This window comes from Bos javanicus, chromosome 5 (genome assembly GCF_032452875.1).
Source record: "Bos javanicus breed banteng chromosome 5, ARS-OSU_banteng_1.0, whole genome shotgun sequence".
NCBI lineage: Eukaryota > Metazoa > Chordata > Mammalia > Artiodactyla > Bovidae > Bos > Bos javanicus.
The window spans coordinates 46,945,796-46,966,601 of NC_083872.1; the positions used below are offsets into that span (position 1 = coordinate 46,945,796).

General features: G+C 36.4%; 1 protein-coding gene across 2 annotated transcripts in view; it reads right to left on the bottom strand.

The window, feature by feature from the left end:
- The window catches only part of CAND1 (cullin associated and neddylation dissociated 1), a 34,314-nt gene extending 13,521 nt beyond the window's left edge, over window positions 1-20,793 (bottom strand). Inside the window, exons 1-6 of one of the 2 annotated variants that reach the window (XM_061416564.1) lie at window positions 20,364-20,793; window positions 11,509-11,652; window positions 4,105-4,259; window positions 1,756-1,879; window positions 527-783; window positions 341-446 (exon numbers count right to left, since the gene is read on the bottom strand). In XM_061416564.1, the coding sequence (XP_061272548.1) occupies window positions 341-446; window positions 527-783; window positions 1,756-1,879; window positions 4,105-4,259; window positions 11,509-11,652; window positions 20,364-20,431 (854 nt within the window). In that variant the 5' untranslated portion in view covers window positions 20,432-20,793. Of the gene's footprint in view, window positions 1-340; window positions 447-526; window positions 784-1,755; window positions 1,880-4,104; window positions 4,260-11,508; window positions 11,653-20,072; window positions 20,235-20,363 lie in introns of those variants that run through there. The other variant, XM_061416565.1, reaches the window with a different exon arrangement.
- Between the last annotated feature and the right edge of the window lie 13 nt (window positions 20,794-20,806).

Genomic DNA, 20,806 nt, shown 5'->3' on the forward strand with positions numbered 1-20,806 from the left:
GTATATATTTCTGACCAGATCATTAATTTGTTCTGGTAAACCACATTAAGACAACTGGAAGACAATTATATATACTTTTCCCAAGTTCTTTAAGTTCTAACAGTAAGGAGGAAACATTTCAAAATAAATGTGATGACTGTATTTTAAAATAAAGATGATACTCACTTCAAATACTGTATTGTTATCACTTATTATTTAAAACTTAATTAAAACATCTGAAATCCAAAATTCAATCCAGCTGTGAGTAAAATAATCCATTTTTCCTCACCCACCAAATCTAGATCTTATTATTCTATTCTTAAGAAAAAATATTTGAAAAATAGATATCTTTAAAACTTGCCTTCTCACAAATGATTCAAAGGCTTGAATGCAGTACTCTCTTAATTCATCGTCATCTACATTACAAAATTTTACCACCAAAGGAATTATCTTCTCAAGGTATTCACCTAAGAAAAGCATATTGGTTCTTATAAATATTCATTAATATGTTTTAAAGAAAATTTTTAATTATATAAATATTTCTTACCTATTCTATGACCAGCTTGCCTACTAATAGCAGCAATACATTGTATGTAGGTTCTTGTTGTTGACATGGAATCATTTTTGGACAACTCTGACAACAGATGTTCAATAAGATCGACAAAAACTATATTTCCACAGCTCATAACCAGATGGCCAAGAGCAATAATGGTTCTTTTCCTCACTGCAAGTCTAGGGCTGGTCAACTGGGGGAGCAGACAGGTCAGAATTGAAGGATGGAAATTAACAAGAAGTCCTCCTTGCCTTAAAACAAAATGAGAAGAAAACAAATAAATTCAAAATGTCCAAGAACTATTACAATTTCTGCCTTCTGACCATCTCTCGATTACTTCTTCTCCCTATTGTCTTTTCTCTACAAATCTATACACTCAGTTTCAACCCACTTTGTTGGTTCAACTCCTCTCTCTCAAATCATTTCACATGTGCAGTTCAATGACTCAACAGCAGTCAAATATCTGTGTCCGGTGCAGTGCTAGTGATAAAGTCACACAGAGGACAAAAGGTCTAACTGAATTTTCACTACATATCAAATTAATAAGATTCCAATCAATCAGAATGATCTCCAACTACCTTCTATTCATTCTATATTCTGGAATACTAGAATATAATGTTTCCCAACTCAAGACTACTCATATATTCTGATATATTTTATCCTTAAGCACATATATCTGTGCTCTAACCACTTTGCAAAACTAAATCCAGATGTGGTTTCCATAACAAACTTTCATGGCTCCTTCCATTTTAAATGTCAAAATACACCATACTCTGCGTTAATATTTAGTCCAGCTCTGCCTTACATTACAGCCATTTGTCTTATCTCCTATAGTGAAGTATAAGCTTTTTGTGTGCTAGGATAGCTCTTCACTTTTACTGTGTATTTGTACCATATGAAGGCACTTGATTACTTTCAAGTTCAAGTGAATTAGCCACAAATGATAACTATATTCAAGAAAATAAAGGGTAAAACAAAATATAAAAACTGTGCTGAAATATTTAAATTACAAATTTTATTATTTTTCAAGCTACAAGAAATATGCTTGCTATGTAATATTACGTGAGTATAATTAGCTTTTTTCTTCCCTCACCCCTAACCACACATTTATAAAACAATTTAAATATGAATAATTTGACCAAGTTTTATTATATTTATCAGAAAGAGTTCTTAATAAATGCAAATATCTGTATATAAGTAATAGAAACCACAGTCACGTTTACCTGCTTAACATATCAGCCATAATATCCAAGGCTTCTAGCTGAACAGAGACATCTTCCTGCTTTGCTATTGCACTGGTAAGACGCCCAGTAATCTTTTTACATACATTAGCAGCTAATGCAGACCCTGTATGAAAAAGGAACCATAACTTCAAGGCGAGTATGTTGAATTCCACCTTAAATTCATTCTAGTTATTAAATATTCAGCAATTCTAAACTTGATTTAAAAACTGACTCAAGAGATCCATGTCAGAAAAATGTTTCAAAATAGGCTGTTTTTCAATAAAATAAGTTATTAGACATAAACAAGAATTAGAGATAACTGCAGAAGAGTGCATGAAACAGGGAAAACAATATTGATTCAGTAAACTCACACTGCACAACTATTTCTGTGCACCAGTGGGAATGCTGGCTATGGAGCTATTAGCAGCTATAATGTTTACAACTCTAAACTGGAAAGCACATAACATTTTTCTCTACTTGAGTCATCTTTAGTAGTAACCTAATGAGATCCTTTCCAATCTAAGTAGAAATGTTGTTCCAGGAGACTCATCAAAAAGGTTATTAATATTTTAAAGTAGATCTATATTGTTACTGACCAGAGAGAGGAAAAAAAGGAAAAAGAAACTGTGAAAGTAAAAATCTGCATGGTTAACAGAATTCCTGTTAGAGCCAGAAATCGGCTAAAAACAAACATGTTTTAATGAGGGGAAAAAATGAGGAAAATTATCAATATAGCTAATAAAAGGATGCTTGCTCCTTGGAAGAAGTTATGACTAACCTGGAAGAAGTTATGACTAACCTAGACAGCATATTAAAAAGCAGAGACATTACTTTGCCAACAAAGGTCCATCTAGTCAAATCTTTGGTTTTTCCAGTGATCATGTATGGATGTGAGAGTTGGTAGTATGAAGAAAGCTGACTGCCAAAGAAGTGATGCTTTTAAACTGTGGGGTTGGAGAAGACTCCAGAGTCCTTTGGACAGCAAGGAGATCCAACCAGTCAATCTTAAAGGAAATCAGTCCTGAATATTCACTAGAAGGACTGATGCTGAAGCTGAAACTCCAGTACTTTGGCCACCTGATGCAAAGAACTGACTCACTGGAAAGACCCTGATGCTGGGAAAGACTGAAGGCAGGAAGAGAAGGGGACGACAACAGAGGATGAGATGGTTGGATGGCACATCACCAAATCGATGGACATGAGTCAGCAAGCTTCAGGAGTTGGTGATGGACAGGAAGCCTGGCATGCTGCAGTCCATGAGATCACAAAGAGTCGGACTTGACTGAGCAACTGAACTGAATACAACTATAAATGACATACTCAAGAGTTGGTGAAATGTTTTTGAAGTAACTAATTCAGTAAGGGTAAAGTAACAATGACATGATACAGTGAGGAAAAAAAAGCCCATCAACTCTGGGTTAGAAAATAATGTGTATGAATCTTCTTCACCCAACAAGCTAATCAAAACTTTGGATGAACTGACCTAATCTCTCTGAATTTCAATTCTCTTATCAACAATCTACAGTATTAAGACCTCCCACAGGATTAACGTTTGGACAAAGTGAAATAGTATACATGCATCATCTAGCATGATAGTTAGCACAGTAATTAATAAATATTAAGTAAATGAATGAAAACTACATACTAAGACTACATTTTTACCAATACACATATTTCCATGAAAGAGTAATTGCACTCCATTTGCAGATGAGACAGTAACTTTAGACTGTTAATTTAAGCCAATAGCTTAGTAGTCAAGACCAATTCTAAAACTTACATAAAAATTTCTGTTGGAGATCAAAAGCTAATTACTTGACAAATTCATTAACTGTAACTGTTTTAAACTTTTTAAAATTGTAAGTAGTTATAAAAGGCTCAGCCTGAATTAAAGATACTAGTAAACTGAAATCTTTCATAGCTATCTTAATAGTGTTAAGTTTTACACCATAAATTCTAATGCAAAGCAAAATTAATACTGAAAATGGAAAGCTAATCAAAATAACTCATGGTTTTGGGTATCTTTTCTCCCATTGCATACACTGGTTTGACTCTTTTCTGCAAGTCACTGTACATGCAATGATATAAAATCAAGTTCCAACACCAAAAATTTTCAGAACTGGCATTCCAAAAATACTTAAATTCAATCAAAATAACTGAATTTATTTTTAAGCAAAAATAAGACTCTATAGACTTTTTTCCCCTCACTGTTCAAAGGGATATTTACAAAGATCTTTCAGGGGTAAATACATCTCTCTCTCTCTCTCTCTGTGACCAGGAGGAAAAAAAAATTAAAGGAGAAACACTTCCATTTATAAAAGGGAAACAGAAGGAAAAAACACTCTTGCTTACCACTGGAAGCTGGAGGAAGTTCTCCAATTACTGTTTTGAGGCCAATACTCGAAATATCTCGAAGTTGTTCTTTATCAGAAAGCATGTTAGTGCAGAGGGTATCTACAATTGTCTCTACTTGGTACTCTTTCACTTTACTCACTAAAGGGCCAAGACTGAAACACAAAAAGAAAAAAAAAAAAAAAAATTAACCTAGATTAAAAAAAAAAACACAGAAAGAGAGATAAGTAGTATACAAATAAGAGTATAAAAAATTCTTGGTTAATAAGCTTCTGGCAGTTTCTAATTTCTTCCCATTTATTTTCTTCATAGTATCATGAAACTCAAGATGCTTTCACCTGACCCCCACCCTTGGCAAACCCTTCAAATACACATCTTGTAATAAAAAAGCTAATTAGGAGTCTGTTCCTAACAAGAATCCCATGATTTACCAGCAATAGAAATTCTATCCAACATATCACATTTGCCAACTGTGATCCTTTCTTCCTACCATCTAACACCAACTTCATTCAATTCATAAGCCCAAGAATTTATATTTCTCTTATTTTCTTGTTTTAAGCATCAAGTAATCAGTTGCAGAAACCAAACAAGTCAGAACCTCTCCATGCTTCCAAAGCATCTTGAATATGCCTTTCATATTAGTATCTCATACTGCTATTATTTTAGCACTGCATGTAAGTCCACTGGTTGAGGATAAAGGCAAGCTCTCCTCCTATGTCCTTCCTACAGAATTTAGTACATAGATACCTGGGGCATGACTATCCATTGAAGAGCCACTGTACTCAAGACTGTACTGAATAACAAAAGTACGGCCCTGATCTTCAAAAATTTACCATCTGGTTGGTGAGGTAAGGAACTCACATAACTATTTTAGAAATTAACTGAAGGCATTCACTACTCTGCGCAACAGAAAGAAAAAAAAAGATAACTTTTAAATGCAATGTTAGTATTTATTTACAGACAGGAGACTGCACTTCAGAGACAAATTTTAGGTACTTGCATTTACGGGATATAGTTAGAAAAAAGAGCATTTCAAATGGAAGGATCAGATGCTAGAATGAATACAATACACACTAAAGAGATGAGAAGTCAAAAGAATTGCCTGACTTAGTCATTACTCATATTAGTTTTAAACTTTCAGGGTTACTTTTCAGGGACCCCAACTCAAACTTTCAGAATTGTTGCTATAAAATATTGCCCCCAAAAAGGTAAAAAACAAAACAGAACAAAACCAACAGGGACTTCTCTTTTGGTCCAATGGTTAAGTTAAGACTCTGCCTGCCAATGCAGGGGATGTGGGTTCAATCCCTGCTCCAAGAAGATTCCACATGCCATGGGGCAACTAAGCCCATGCGCCACAACTCCTGAGCCTGAGCTCTGCAACAAGAGAACCCACCCTCAATGAGAAACCTGTGTACCACAACTAGAGTAGCCCCTACTTATTAGCACAACTAGAGAAAGCCCTCTCACAGCAATGAAGGCCCAGAGCAGCCAAAAAATAAAAATGAATTTGCAAAACTAAGTAAAAACCAACAACAAAAGAAACAAATAGAAAAAAGGCAAAATGGCATACTGAAAGCATCCTACATCAATATTTACAATAAACAATGAACTAAAAAACAATACCATCAAAGGGAAGAAATTATGAAACTGAATAGGAAAAAAAGCAAGACTTAACCATCTGCTGTCTACAAGACACATAATTTAAAAATAAAAACAGATTAAAAGCTGAAAGTAAGAGAAAAAAGATGCACTATGCAAATACTAGTTAAAAAAAAAACTGGGGCAGCTATATTAACATAAGAAAAAATATATTCCAAGATACAGTATATTTAAAAAGAAATATTTTTACTCATAAAAACATCAAACATCAGGAAGACATAATTATAAATATGTATGCCTCTAATCATACAGCTTTAAAATACATGAAGCAAAAATTGCCATTATTAAAGAGAAAAACAGATAAACAGACAATGATAGTTGAAAATTTTAACACTCCTTCTCTCAGTATTTAATATCAAGGAAAAAAAATCACAAAGGATATATAAATCAGAACAACACTACCAGCTACCTTGACCTGACATTTATAATATATCACATCCAACTTCTGTAGAAAACACTTTCAAATATACACAGGGAGCATCCACCACAGTGAAAGCCACTCAGTCACGTCCAACTCTTTGCGACCTGATGGACTATACAGTTCATGGAATTCTCCAGGCCAGAATACTGGAGTGCGTAGCCTATCCCTTCTCCAGGGGATCTTCCAACCCAGGAATCGAACTAGGGTCTCCTGCTTTGCAAGCAGATTCTTAACCAACTGAGCTATCATATGCTGAATCATAAAACCAATCTCAGTGAGTAGACAGAACAATACAAACCAAAACAAACAAAATAAACCTCTCTGAAATCTTAAAGAGTATGATTCTCTGATCATATGCAATTAAGTCAGAAACCATTAAAAATAAACATCCAGAAAACCTCTAAATATTTGAAAATTGCTTCTAAATAACTGGTAAATCAAATAATCATCACAATGGAGATTAAAAATGCTTCAAACTGAATGATATAAAAAATTAATCACACACTACTTAGAGAAAATATACCTTTAAATGTTTAAGAATTAGGAAAGGAAAAAATGAGAGGAAAGAAAAATAGTTAAAAAAAAAAAAAAAGCAATCAGTAAAATAAGGCAACACACAATAGGGAAAATGAACAAACCTTAAAGTCAGTTCTTTGATAAGATTAGTAAATATGGTAAATCCTTGATTAAATGAATTGAGGGGAAAATAGAGAAAACAAATTACCAAAATTAGGATTAAAAGAGGTGGATATTCACTGATAACAATTGTTAAGGTAGAATATCCCAAGGAATGAACAGAAAGTACTGTAATAATTATGAGATACTGCAGTTAATGGTTAAAAGATCTAGTTATTATTGTAATTGTTGATCCTCTTCAAATATTTCTATAGCTTCAACACAATTTCAATCAAAATTTGAGCAAGCTTATTTTTAACACAGAACCTGAGAAACTGATTCTAAAATTTACATGAAATACAAAGAACTTAAAATACTCTTGAGAAAAGAAAAATGAGGCTAGAAAACTTACATGACCTTACTTCAGACTTCTACAGATCTGTACCAGCGTTTCTCAACCAAGGGAGATTTTTGCCCTTCAACAAAAATTTGGCATGTCTGGAGACATTTTTGGTTGCTCCTACTGAGGCATGAAGGAATACTACTGGCAAAAATAGTGGGTAAAAGCTGAGAGACTGCTAAATATCCAACAATACATGGAATGTACAAGATAGTTCCCCATAACAAAGAATTATCTGGTCCCAAAACTCAAGAGCACCAAGCCTGAAAAAGCCTGAGCTATGCTAATAAAACAATATGGCATTGACATTAGAATAGACAAATAGACCAGTGGAACATAACAGAGTCTGGAAATAGACCTAACACTTTTATAGTCAATTGACTTTTGATGGAGATGCCAAAACTGACAGTACAGAAAGGAAGATGCTTTCAATAAATGGCGCTTCAACAACTGGATATCCATATGCAAAAAAAGAAATAACCTCAATTTCTACTTCATAAAAATTAATTCAAGATAGATCACAGAACTAAAAAGCTGAAACTATAAAGCTTTTAGAAAACAAGGACAATCTTTGCAACATAATATAAACAGATTTCTAAGAACACAGAAAGCAATAACCATAAAAGCTGAAACTAATTTATAAATTAAGTCAAACTAAATTTTAAAGTAAATTAAAAATTTAAGGTCAAATTGGGAGAAAATACTTATAAAACATATATGTGCAAAAGGACATATACCCAGAATATATGAACTACAATTCAGTAATAAAAAGACAACCTCAATTTTAAAAACTGGGGAAAGTCCACAAAAAAGTAAATGGCAATAAACAAACAAAACAGCATTAAACATCAGTAGTCATTCAGAGAAATGGAAATTAAAACTACACCTATACACCAATTAGAAGAGATAAATTAAAAAGCAACATAACCAGGACTTCCTGGCAATCCAGCAGTTAGGACTCCATGTTTCCACTGCAGGGGGCACAGGTTTGATCCATGGTAGGGAAACCATCTGCAATGTTGAGAGTCGTAGCCAAAAAAAAAAAAGTAACACAACCAACCGTTGATGATAATGCGGAACAACTGTACTTTCATGTAAAATGGCACAAATACTTTGGAAAACAATTATCAGTTTCTTAAAAATCCAAATGTTCATGCATGCTAAGTCGCTTCAGTCATGTTCAACTCTTTGCAAGCCAACAGACTATAGCCTGTCAGGCACCACTATCCATGGGATTCTCCAGGCAAGAATACTGGAGTGGGCTGCCATTTCCTCCCAGGCAGGGATTGAACCTGAGTCTCCTATGTCTCCTGCATTGGCAGGCAGGTTCTTTACCACTAGTGCCACCAAATAGACAACAGCAATTTCATTCTTCCTAAGAAATAAAGAAAGACACATGTCCTAAGATTCTTACAAGAATGTTCATTCTACCTTTATGCACAATAGCCAAACCCTAAAAAGATATCAATGAACTACTAGTCAGCAGCAAAAAGTCACAAAACACTAATATATCCAAAATAAAACCAACTTAAGGTGAACAATGTTGACCTCTAGTAAGAAGTTGTGAGGTAAGGATACAATTTTATGTTTTCCAAATGGTAATCCAGTTTAAAAGAAAAAAAAGTTCAACTTTTCTCATGATGCCACCAACTGCATCACGTAGTTTCCATCCTATTTTCCACTACTGTTCTATTAATGCGTCACTACCTCACTGCTTTCATTAGATAAACATAACGCTATGTTTTCATATCAAGCAGGGTTAACCAATACATCTCCAAGTCCAGTGATTTTTCAGGGCTTTTGTGGTCTAACAAGCAAATATCCTGCCCCTCTTTGCAAAATGCCCTTTAGAATCAACCCCAGCTTGTGGGAAAAACTTGATTTTTCGAGTTAAGTTAGCATTAAAATAACCCAGAACTAACAACTCTGTTGAGTTATTCTATCCAGGGACCTGAGATGTCTTGCCATTTGTTCACAAGTACATTTTTGCTATTGGTCAAGAGTATTGTCAAGTTTTTCTCCTATAAAAGTTTTTTAACAAATAAAATTATATGCTTACTTTAAACCACACAATATCCTCACCCAAAGTCACCACTGTAACATCTGTTACATTTATTGCTAGGCATTTTGTCTTTCTGTTGCTGTAAGAAACGGACATTTGCTTCCATATCTTCTGTTTTATTTGCTTATATGAAGGCTGATTTTTGTTCATTAATTTTACAGCACACTCCTTCACTGAATTTTTTATTCTCTTTTCTTGATTGACTTGTTTTTGGCTATGACCTTTTAAAATTCTTTTATGTCTTAATTTCCTCCCCCTTGTCTTACAGTAGCTAATGCCTTCAAAAGAAATCTAATGAAGATAGAGAAACACTCGTGTTCCTGCCTTTAGTGTGAAAGTATCTGGTAATTTAGTGGCTTTTGGGTTGAGGTATAAATGTGTTTGTGCACTTTTTAAAAAAGGACCTATGGATTTTCTGTTATTAAATGCTTTACTTGAAACGAGTGATGAATTCACGTCAATGATATAAAGCATCTCTGACCTGTTCTTCACTCTGACATTAAATATGATGCCAGTTTTCAGAAAGTACTTCATTCCTCTAATTATATTAAGCAGTCTAGGTGTTGGATTTTATTTTTTTCTTTTAAACGAAGAACAAAAGTTGAATCTCATCAGTACCTTGACAACTAACCAGCTAGTTTTTTCCCCTCATCTATTAACATGATGAAATAAAAATATTAATAAAGCCCATAATATTAAATTGTCCTTATATTCAGGATGAAATCCACTTGGTCATGGTAAACTGCACTTAATATACTACCGATTTTATTTTGAACATTTAAATGAAACTGATGTGTAATCTTCTTTTAGTGTTATATTTAGTCAGAATTTGTTATCAGTATTTTGTTTAAAAGGTTTTAATACTTTATGTTGTAAATAATTCTAGAACTATCTATACTGGAATTATCTGTTGTTTGAAGTTTCAAAGAGTGTGTGAGAAGATTTTTGGGCAGGGGTTTCTTTTGGGTGATGAGTTCTTTGACAGATTTTTCAATTTCTTGATAAAGCTACTTAGTGATTTATCTATTAGGACTTTCCCTCCTCCTAGAATCAGTTCTTGAGTTTTATCTCCTAATATATTACCTTTGTTTCTATCTTCTTTCTTATATTATTAAATATATGTCATTTCCCTCCACCTGTTAAATTTTATGTATAAGAGATCATCAAAAGCTCAGGTTTCTAACAAGATTCATACTCCAGTGAATAAAGATCTGTGTACCTCTCAATCTGGGACAAAACCTACTTTTTATTATCATTTTTAAAGGCTAGTTAATTGCTCAGCACATATGTTAGACAAAATTTTGTTAATAAGCACATACCAAAATAAAAGATGAAAATAACTACTAAAGTAAAACTAGACTCATTGGCTCTATCCTGCAACTTATTTTTTTTTTTGAAGACCCATTTTATTTTAAACCTGCAAATGCCCCAAGTTAAAGAAAGTTGTATTACATGTCTAGAAAAATCTATGCTGACCAATGATTTCTCACACTTTGCCTGTTTTTACAGATGTGTAAATCCTTAGCCTTAAATAAATTTAAAGCCTTTATAAGAATATTCAAAAGTAATAATGAGAATGCTCTATTTAAATTAATACCACATATTATATGTCATACAAAATGAGATTAAATTCTATAATTTAACTTTATAGGAAGCCAAAGTTATTGTACTTACCAATAACTTACTATGTAAGTTTTTAAGGATCTCTAATATTTGATATGCATAAATTTAAAAGGTGCATTAATACAATTTACCAAGAACTCAAATTCTCTACCCAGTTGTCAATATCACACCTAAAAGATGCTCTCAATGCACCACTCTCCAAAGTAATGGGAATTCTTTTAACTGTTGTATCATCAGTGTTAAGTGAACTATAGTTTTAACTGCTGCTATCCTTTACTAAGTCTTATTATTTTTTACTTCCCTTATCATTGGTTCTTAAACTCCACACTGCCTTGGAATATACAGTAAGTAGGCCTTTTAACCCAGCTAAAAAATCTGGCCAAATAAGTAAGAGAACCAGTCTTTCTAAAGTTTCATAAGATATAAATACCATTGTTCTAGCCAATATAGAAACTACATATAAGGATGTGTCTACGTACCAAGTACAAATGCTAAGTCAAGATACCCACAAAGTCTAAAACACTCCACAAAGACTTAGAACAAAACTAAGAAAATTTACCAGTTACCATATTGAACTTTTTAAAAGCTGAGGTGGTAGGAATCAAGTAAAACACAACTTACCATTTGACAGCTAAATTCTGTACCTCTCCATTTTTATCTTCCAGTAACTTCAAAATCATTTTCACTACTTTTCTTTCACTATCATCATCCAACTTGATGGAATCTTTCTGCAGTTCTGTCATCAAATCATTTGTAGCCATAAACCTAATAAAAGATTAAAATTTGTCAGTAAGTAAAATTTTTAAGCATTAATAAAAATCACTGTTTTCAAATCTAATGCTATCACTCATATCTAAGTCCTGATGTACTCTTTTAAATAAGGTATCATTGGCTTTATTTTCCTCAGGTTAGCCTTGATTTCAAATTTACTGACAGGACCTTCAATGAATAATAAAGCTGACCCTTGAGCAACGTGGGCATTAAAGGTGCCAAGCCTCCCCATGCCCCACCCCCTCCTCCACATCTCATCAAAAATCCATGTATAACTTTACAGTCAACATCCACAACTGCACAGTTCTCCATCTGCAGATTCAACCAATCGCAGATCATGTAGTATATATGGTATGCATTTAATGAAAAATGTTCCCATGTTAAGTGGACCCGTGAAGTTCAAACCCATAGTTATGGGGTCAACTATAATTGCATCAAGGCTTTTAGGGGAAGAAAAGTGCCTCTCTACTTCTACTTTGCGTGTGATTTGAATTTTATCTAGGAAGTCTTTAACATTAAGAATACCTTCCTGTGCAATACTTTAGTGTCAGACTGGGCGGCTCATATTACAAACCACTGGGAAAATTACAAAATGCACTCTCACCTCCATCCCAACTCCCACCACCAGAATCAAGTGTATTTTCAAAAGGATGTTTTGAAGCAGAAAGCTGTTCCACCAGACTTCTAGCCCCCTTTCCTTAAGGACCACTGCCAAAGGACAAAGTTTTAAACTACACACCAGCATAATTCTTATCAAGTCTTGTTAAACTGCTTAAAAAGAAAAGCATATGGTCAAATTGGGATAACACAGGTAAATTAATCCTGTGCCTTTTAAAATTAACACTGTTCTCCTAATTGGAAGCCTCTTCCCATTGTACATGATGAAAAAAATGAATTTAAAATCATGTAACAGTCCGGAAAGTTAAAAAGAAAAAAACAACTGAATAGAACCATGCACGCACTTCTACACGCAAAGCACGAAAAGCATCTTCACCAATTATTTTACTTAGATAAAAGCCATTAGACAGGCATATCAGTTAGGAACCTCTAAGAATCTCTGAAATGTTAATCATACAGTTGAAGAGAAAACACAGTGATCATCAATTTAAATTTAAAAAAGCATATCATCCCAATAAAAAGTTATTTTATAGTTCTGAAGAAACTACAGGTACAAAGATCCCTTCCTTTATTTACCATTTATTTATTCACTGCCTGTTATGTTACAAAGGCTGGATTATGAGCAAAGGACCCTCAGAGAACTTATACTCTAATAAAGAAATTTATTGATTTCAAAAATCTATAATTAACAGTTAAACATTTTTAAAAGCTCAAGTGAGCATCAGCAAAATTAGCAATAGATAATATTTTTAAAAATCAGAAAACTAGATTGCGATAGTAAGAATTACGTTTTAATTGTGACCCTAAAACCAGAAAGTTCCCTCTGTTAATGTGTTAAAAAGTTTGCACTATAAATCTGAAAAAGAAGTAGTTTGACCAGTTTGAAAGCTGTCCATGGCAGACTGAGAAGCCAATTTGTAAAATGTCTCTTACGCATTTATTGCTTTAGCTATGGCACGAAGGGCTGAAATGATAAACTTAGATCCAGTCCCTTCCTTTGAACTTTTCATCTCACATGGCAGACAAACAGGTAACTTGGACAAATCTCACACAAACTTTTAAAAATACTCAAGGGTGTGAGGCAATGACCACACCAAAGAATTGACAGTTTGGATTTCAAAGGTTTAAGAGGGGTTTCCATGGAGAAAGCTGGTTTGGGATTTTTAAATCTGTGTGCATGGTGGTGGTGCTGGGGAGGAGCATAGCACCCCAGAGTGAGAAGCAATTCAGTGTGTCTGAGACACAGGGAAACCTAATGGGAAGATGGAAATCCAGGCTGAGGTGAAGATGGGACAGGCTGTACATACTCATTCACTATGTCCTGAGAACCTTCTGTCAGGTACTATGCTAGGTGCTATGGAGACAAGGGCTAGCAAAAGCAAACACAGGTGCTTCCTGCTACCTTGAAGTTAACGTAACAATCGAATGGAGGCATAATAATTTTTTTTAAACTACATATATGAGTACTTACATCATATGTAGTTATGAACTGAGATAAATGCTATGAAGGAAAGGAACATGATACAAAGACAATGGGCTAACAAAATAACATGAGCTAGACTGGAAAGAAAGTTGTGTATCAGAAAAGACTAAGGTCCTAAACACGAATAGGAACTGTGTATGGGGAGTGGGGAGGTTATAACCAAGTAAGCAAGGGCCAAAAGATCAGAGAAGTCTGAAGACCTTACCAAGATTTTAGTCTTTATTGTAAAAGTGATGGGAAGCTACTGAAAAGCATTTGAGGTAGAAATGAAGAGTAAGTGGAATGATCAGATTAACATTTTCCAAGTATTACTCTAGTTACACTGTGGAAAATAGTTTGAAGAGAATCAAACTTCATTTAGCAGACCGAATGGAGAACAGTAAGGAAAGCTACTGCAGCGGTCTAGGTGAGAAATGATGGTAACTAGAATTAGAGTTATGACAGTCAATGGAGATGGAAAAATGGACATACAGCCAATTCTCATTAGCAAAGTAAAATGTGTTGTAACCCCCAAATCAATTCTCCAATGCTTTCATGTCATTTGCAGACATGTGAAGAACCACGAAACATTTGAAGCACCCGAAGTACGCATCCGCACACACTCTCAGCTGACACTGTCCAAGGTAATGGTCTGCCTTACTTCGCCTCTCATATGTAAACAAGCATCCTCCTCTCAGTCTATCTGGTGCCATTTTTTTTTTTTTTTTTTTTTGCATGTCTGTGCTTTTTGTTGGTAATTTTGCTGTTTAGAATGACCCCTCCAGGTGCAGTGCTGAAGCGCTATCTACTGTCCCTGATAGCACACAAGAGGGTCATGATGTGTCTTTCAGAAGAAATACATATTAGACATGTAACTACTGTAGAACAACAAACAACCCTATTTGAGACTTACAAGATTAAAAATTAACAGGCTTTTGAAATGGATTAGATATGGGAGTAGTAAAGCATGAGTTAAGTACAAAGAAATAGGAGGGAAAACACAGGATTCTGGTGTTACAGTGGGTATGTATCCTGTCCAGTCTTAATGTTACTGAATAACCACTGTCACACATTAGATGGTTCAATCACTCATCTTACATCAGAGGGAGAGAGAATTAACAAGCCTAGTTCCACTACAGACTACACTCAATGGCCACTCCTCTGATCCTAATCAACAAAATCCCAGCAAAAGTATAGCCGTCACCATCATGAATTACTGCCCTGAAGACCAACTTCATCTGCTCTTGGCCAAAAAAATGAAGATTTGGGGGGAGGGGAGAGATGCTGAGAAAGGGGGCCCAGTAGCCTCTACAGTCCAGGAACTGTTCTGAGGTTCATACCTAAACTTCAATTACAATATCCAAATGAATAATCCAAACAGATCAACAGATCTTATCTTACAGTGAAAGGATATTGTTTTCCTATATATAATCACACAGAACATCCATTTCAGGTAAGTTCACTTAGCAACACAAAACACCAAACATCCTCCTAACTAAAAGAGTGACTGCAACTTCTGCTTTACAATAGCTGTTCCCTTGCTTTACCATGCCTCCTTATAACATTTATTAAGATGTCAAGTGATCGAATTGCCCCTTTCTGACAACATCCACTCTAAAGCAAACAAACCCCTGCCTCCTTAGACCTTCCCAAAATTATCCAAATAGGTACTAACAACCTCTTACTGAGACAAATGGTAACAAACCCAACCTGTGGGAGGGACACCTATACATATGAAAATTTCAAGAAGGAAAAAATGGTAAACAGTGTTTACATACAAAATAAAAGAGCAAAGAAACCACCCACTAAGTTACCTGGAGACTTAGCGATTTGAGGGAGAGTAATTTCAGTCAGCTTAGGTGGGCAACCTCTCATGAGTTTATCTCATCTATGGGAATTAGTGCTGAAGGCAATGATCAGCTGTGATATTTAGGAAGAAAATTCTAATGGAAGAACTACCAACATACTGCATTAAAGAGGCCTGAGATAAGGAGACTAATTTGAGAAATACTCATCAGGGAACTAAAGTAAAGAAGAAAGGGTGATATCAAGGGTTCCAACTGGGACATTTGGTGGATGGTAACATTAACAAGAAAAAATAAGTTTTAAGGTGGGAGAGGAGGAAGTTGTTAACAAGCAGACTTCTATGGGAGTCCCAGGTGGATTAACCTACAGGCAGTGGCATCTCATTTACTCAAATATTTTGGTGCTACCATCATTAGAAACTGTGCCAAGGCTCTGCACAAAAAGTTATAAGCTAGACAGTCAGAGACTGCAACTTAACACACTTGGCTTATTCTACTGAACTGAAAGTTCCCGGAGGAGTAAACTTATTCACCGTAAATAAATCCAATGCGGAGAGGCAGAAATAATGGTAGAAAGATACACTGTGAAAACCACAGTGAGTGGTTTTCACAACACTTCTAATACACAAACACAATTTTAAATTTTACCCTTGCTTCCAACAAAGATTTAAAGGCTATTGGCAAACTGCATTTCCCAATGAACAAATTACCTTTCAAAGATTTCATACACACCCCACCGCTATCTCACTTTTTCTCATTTCTTCTCTTAGTCATGAATCAACTTGGGACAGTCTTAGTATTGTTCATGTAAATAAAACTACTTTTTAGCCATCTTTCTTCTTCCCAGTGTCCTCAATGAGGTCCCTTTCTCCTCTTTTTCAGTGGTGAGACCTAACTATTGCTGATTATGAGTGTTAGCAGTACCTGCATCCACACCTCCCTCCAAATCACATTAAGTGAAATCACGTAAATCACTGCCATCAACAGGCAAAGTACTTAGAAAATGCTCAGAAGTCACCTTCTTAAATCTACAAATCTATTTCTTCTGATCAAATCTACTTTTCTTCAAACACAAGCAGAAGAGCCTCTCCTGTTATAACAGCTGTCATTCAGTTGCTCAGTTATGTTTGATCTTTGTGACATCATGGACTGCAGCACACCAGGCTTCCCTGTCCTTTACTATCTCCTGGAGTTTGCTCAAACTTATGTCCACTGAGTCAGTCATGCTATCCAACCATCTCATCCTTTGCTGCCCCGTTCTCCTCCTGCCCTCAATCTTCCCCTAACACATTACTGTAAATGCCCACACAGTACTTTCAGCTATTATAGGACCTGTAAGGTCCCTTTCAACTCTGAAAGCTGATGATTCCATAACAGGCCTAATATTTTTATTAGCATCTTAAACAGTTTTCAAGAGCAAATGTTTTCCAATAGTCAAAATATATAAATTAATTTGGTGACAAACCATTATCAAGCTGGGAAATTCTACAACGGAGTGAATAAGATCGCATCAAATAATTTGGGTAGATTTTGCAATGATTTCTTAAAGAAACTTTCCCAATCCTTATGTTTTTTTTTTTCTTAACTCTGGAAATCAACTAAAACAAGTTATCTATTGAGAACTCCCAGGACCAAGGCCCTAAATTAAGTGGAGGATTCAGTTCAATAAGAAAAGGTCCCTGCCATGTCTAACAAGATTATTTATACTCTCTCCCTGAGTGGTGCTTTGTAGAGAATGCTCTCACACCTGTACTCATATTCTCTAACTTCAAGACCTAACTCAGATCACACCTTGCACGTGAATCTCCTTGCTTTCATGTTCTCTGCCACTTAGGCCTGAAAACTACATACAGCCCTGGGTTAATTATCTTTTTACAAATGTCTTAACCATTCAACAAGCATGCAGACAATACTGAAGGCAAGCACTAATCTTCAACTTTTTGGAGTACCTCTTAGGGAATTTAAAGTGTCTTCTAGCACAAAATATTCCACAAGCCTAACTCAGAACTGAAATTTAAGGTCTTATTCGTAATGTCCTCTGGTAAAAACCTTGGTGAAGTAGAGTATGGTAGTTGAGAGTTTATGCCCTGAGGTTATCTGGAAATCCTAGATCTGCTGCTGTCAAACTGCCCTTGGGCAAGCACTTATTGTCAGACTGAAGTTTCCTCAACTGTAACAGAGACTGCTTGTGTCTACTTTATTAAAGTTGTAAGGATCAAGTGTATAAAGTCCACAGTAAGTATTAACTATTATGTACAGAGAGATAAAACAATGATAAAAAAATTCGTTTAGCTTTTGATTCCCTGGAATGCTTTAATTCAGTTGGTGGTGAAGTACATGAAAATAAAAGCAGAATACCATTAGTTACCTCAACCCACTGAATATTCAGGATTAGTATTTATAAACGAAGCATTTGCTTTATTTGTGCATATTAAAGTTCTCATTCTTTTATCTACAGAATCACCAAGCACCCACTCCAGTGTTCTTGGCTGGAGAACCCCAGGGACGGGGGAGCCTGGTGGGTGCCGTCTATGGGGTCACACAGAGTCGGACACGATTTTTTTTTCCTTTTGGATGTACTGTTTTCTCTTCCCCTTGCACAAGGTAAAGTAGTCTGCATACGTTAAGATTTTCTATAATGTTAATTAATCGTGTCCTCAAGATCCTTCTAGCATTAGGTATTTTAAAACATGTGACTACAACTGTGATATTTCCAGCAAAATAAACAAGTATATAAATTTCTAAAGAGAAATTAGAAAGCATCATTTTAAAATAGAACACATGTATTCAAATACAGAAAAATCTTGTACCTGACTGCAAATGCTGTTTTAATTAATCTCTTACATGTCAGTTACTTAACATACATAGTGCTTTGGTTTCAAAGTCTTGTCTATTACTAAAGGGTGTGAGCGTATTACAGGTCTTAAAAATACAGTTATTAAGAATATCTTTATGACAAATTACTGAAAGGCATTTACTGTTCCTAGGCATATCTTCTATAATATTCACCAACTATTAGAAATATATCATTTTTAGAAGATTAATCCTCCAAGCAATGTTTTGATTTATTCAAGCGCAAACTGGTAGATAACCCTTATCGAGTTCCACATTGAGTATTACTCTTCCATATAATTTGTAAAAAACCCTCAAGCATATATGTATTACTTTCTTTTAGAAAAAATGTAAGGAGGCTTCGGTCAATAATCACATATGCAGTATTATCACATGACTTGATTTCTGTATTTTCAGTGGCTTGCACTGAAAGCAAGCAAAGCTCCAAAGGGAAACAACATTCTAATCCTTTAAGGAACAAACAACTTTTATTTCCCCCAATAATTTTTATTTTCACCCTAAAACTCACAAACCTAAAAATACCCCAAATAATCGTCTCTTCCCAAAACACTAAAATATTTATTATGAGCAACTTTTAACTAATTTTAAAAGTTTTGAATGCAATACTTAAAAACTCCCTAGGTAGCAAAACTTTTTGAAAATCATTCTTGGCTTTGAAGCCACAATACCAAAATGTATTTCATTGGCTATCTTAATATACCAGCATATCAATTTAACTAGCAACACGATTATTACATTTTTCATGATTCTTTAACAAACGGAAAAATTTTCCCCCAGGACCTAAGGTTTGGGTGTGTTTTCAGGTTTTAAAATGTACTGTTCATACGGAAAAAAAAACAACCCTTGGACCAAAATTCAAATTGAAGACTATTTGTTCTTCCCTTTAAAATGCACAGAAAATACAACCACTAGAGAACAAAACAAGTATCAAAAAATATAAAAATCCGCTTCAGATCGGGAGCTTATTTAAATTTAATTCGTGATGGAATAGAAGGCGGGAAGCAAGGAATGTAGCAATTATTACTGTGCAAAAAAGAAAAGAGAAAAAAATCCAAGATAATCTGTGAAAATATAACAATTCTTCAATATGCATGTGACCAAGGTCTGGAACCAACAGCACAAGTCTCCAGGAACAGAACTTTATAACAAACCTTCATATTCACCGCCCCCATATTAGAAAACTCCTTTCAATAAGATCCATTTGTTCCCAGTACTTGTTTAAGGTTCAGCAATTCACCTTTCTGGCAGTAATTTTGAATAAAAGGAAACAGGACTGAAACCCTGAGTTCCTGCTTGGGTTTTTACCTGCCAAAGAAAAATGACAAGAGATGCTGGCGGGAAAACTCTAGGAGTCAAGTTTCCACCATCCTGGCACCCCCTCCACCTTCTTACCACCTTTACTAAAGGGATAATCCAAAGAAAAAGTTTATAACACAACCCCGAAGACTTGGGAGGAAAAGCAAATCGTTCAAGCAGAATGCACCTAGGCCTGCTCACATCTGCGGTAAAGGAGACGCAGCTGGGACCCCGCGTGGGCAGCAGCAGCAGCTCGGGCCCCACGAGCAGGGAGGCCTAGCGCCTCGGGCAGGCCGGCGAGTAGGCCTGGCCTCCACGTCTCCAAGCCTAGAGTGACTCCCTTGCCCACAGTGGTGCGTGATCTCGCCCCTTCACGCTACCTGGGACGAGAAGTCACGTCCTGGGAGGGCAGAGCATGCGGTGGGGGGACGCAGAAGGGGCCTATGACCGGAGGTGGGCAACGGCCTACAGGAAATAACGAGGGGAGGGGGTTAGAAGGTGGGCGAGAAAAGGGGCCTGCTGGGATCGGGGAGCGGAGGGTGGCCTGAAGGCGTCGGGAAAGCCGAGGAACCAGTTAAGGCCAAAGGGGTGGGGCAAGGCCTGTGTGAGGGCCGGGGCCGCGGATCGGGGACGCCCGCCGAGGCGGACTGAGGGTCGGATTTCGGCCTCACCTGAAGTCCTTGTCGCTGGATGTCATTTTTTCCAGCAAATTGGAGATGTGGTACGAGGCGCTCGCCATGTTGACGGCCTCAATCCCGCCCGCCGGCGTTGCTGGTGCTGCTGCCCGCCGCCGCTGGGGCTCCTCCTCTCGCTCGCGGCAGCTCCCGCTTCCAGGGTCGCAGCGCGACGCAGACGCTGACTAGGGAGGCGCCTCGACAGGCTGCCCCCTCCCCGGCAAGGCGTGGGCCTGTCCCGGGGGAAGCAGAGGCTAAGGAGCCGGCCTAACGACGGCGCTGCTCGCCGGAGAACGGGCTCATGAGCAGCGTGGAGTACAGCAGGGCCTCTCCGAAGAGTTGGACACTCCACTCCCTCCGCACTCGTTCCCTAGGGCAAGAGGCCAAAACCCGCCTCCTTCGCTCCGGGGGCGGGCACGGTAGACGCGGGACGCTACGGA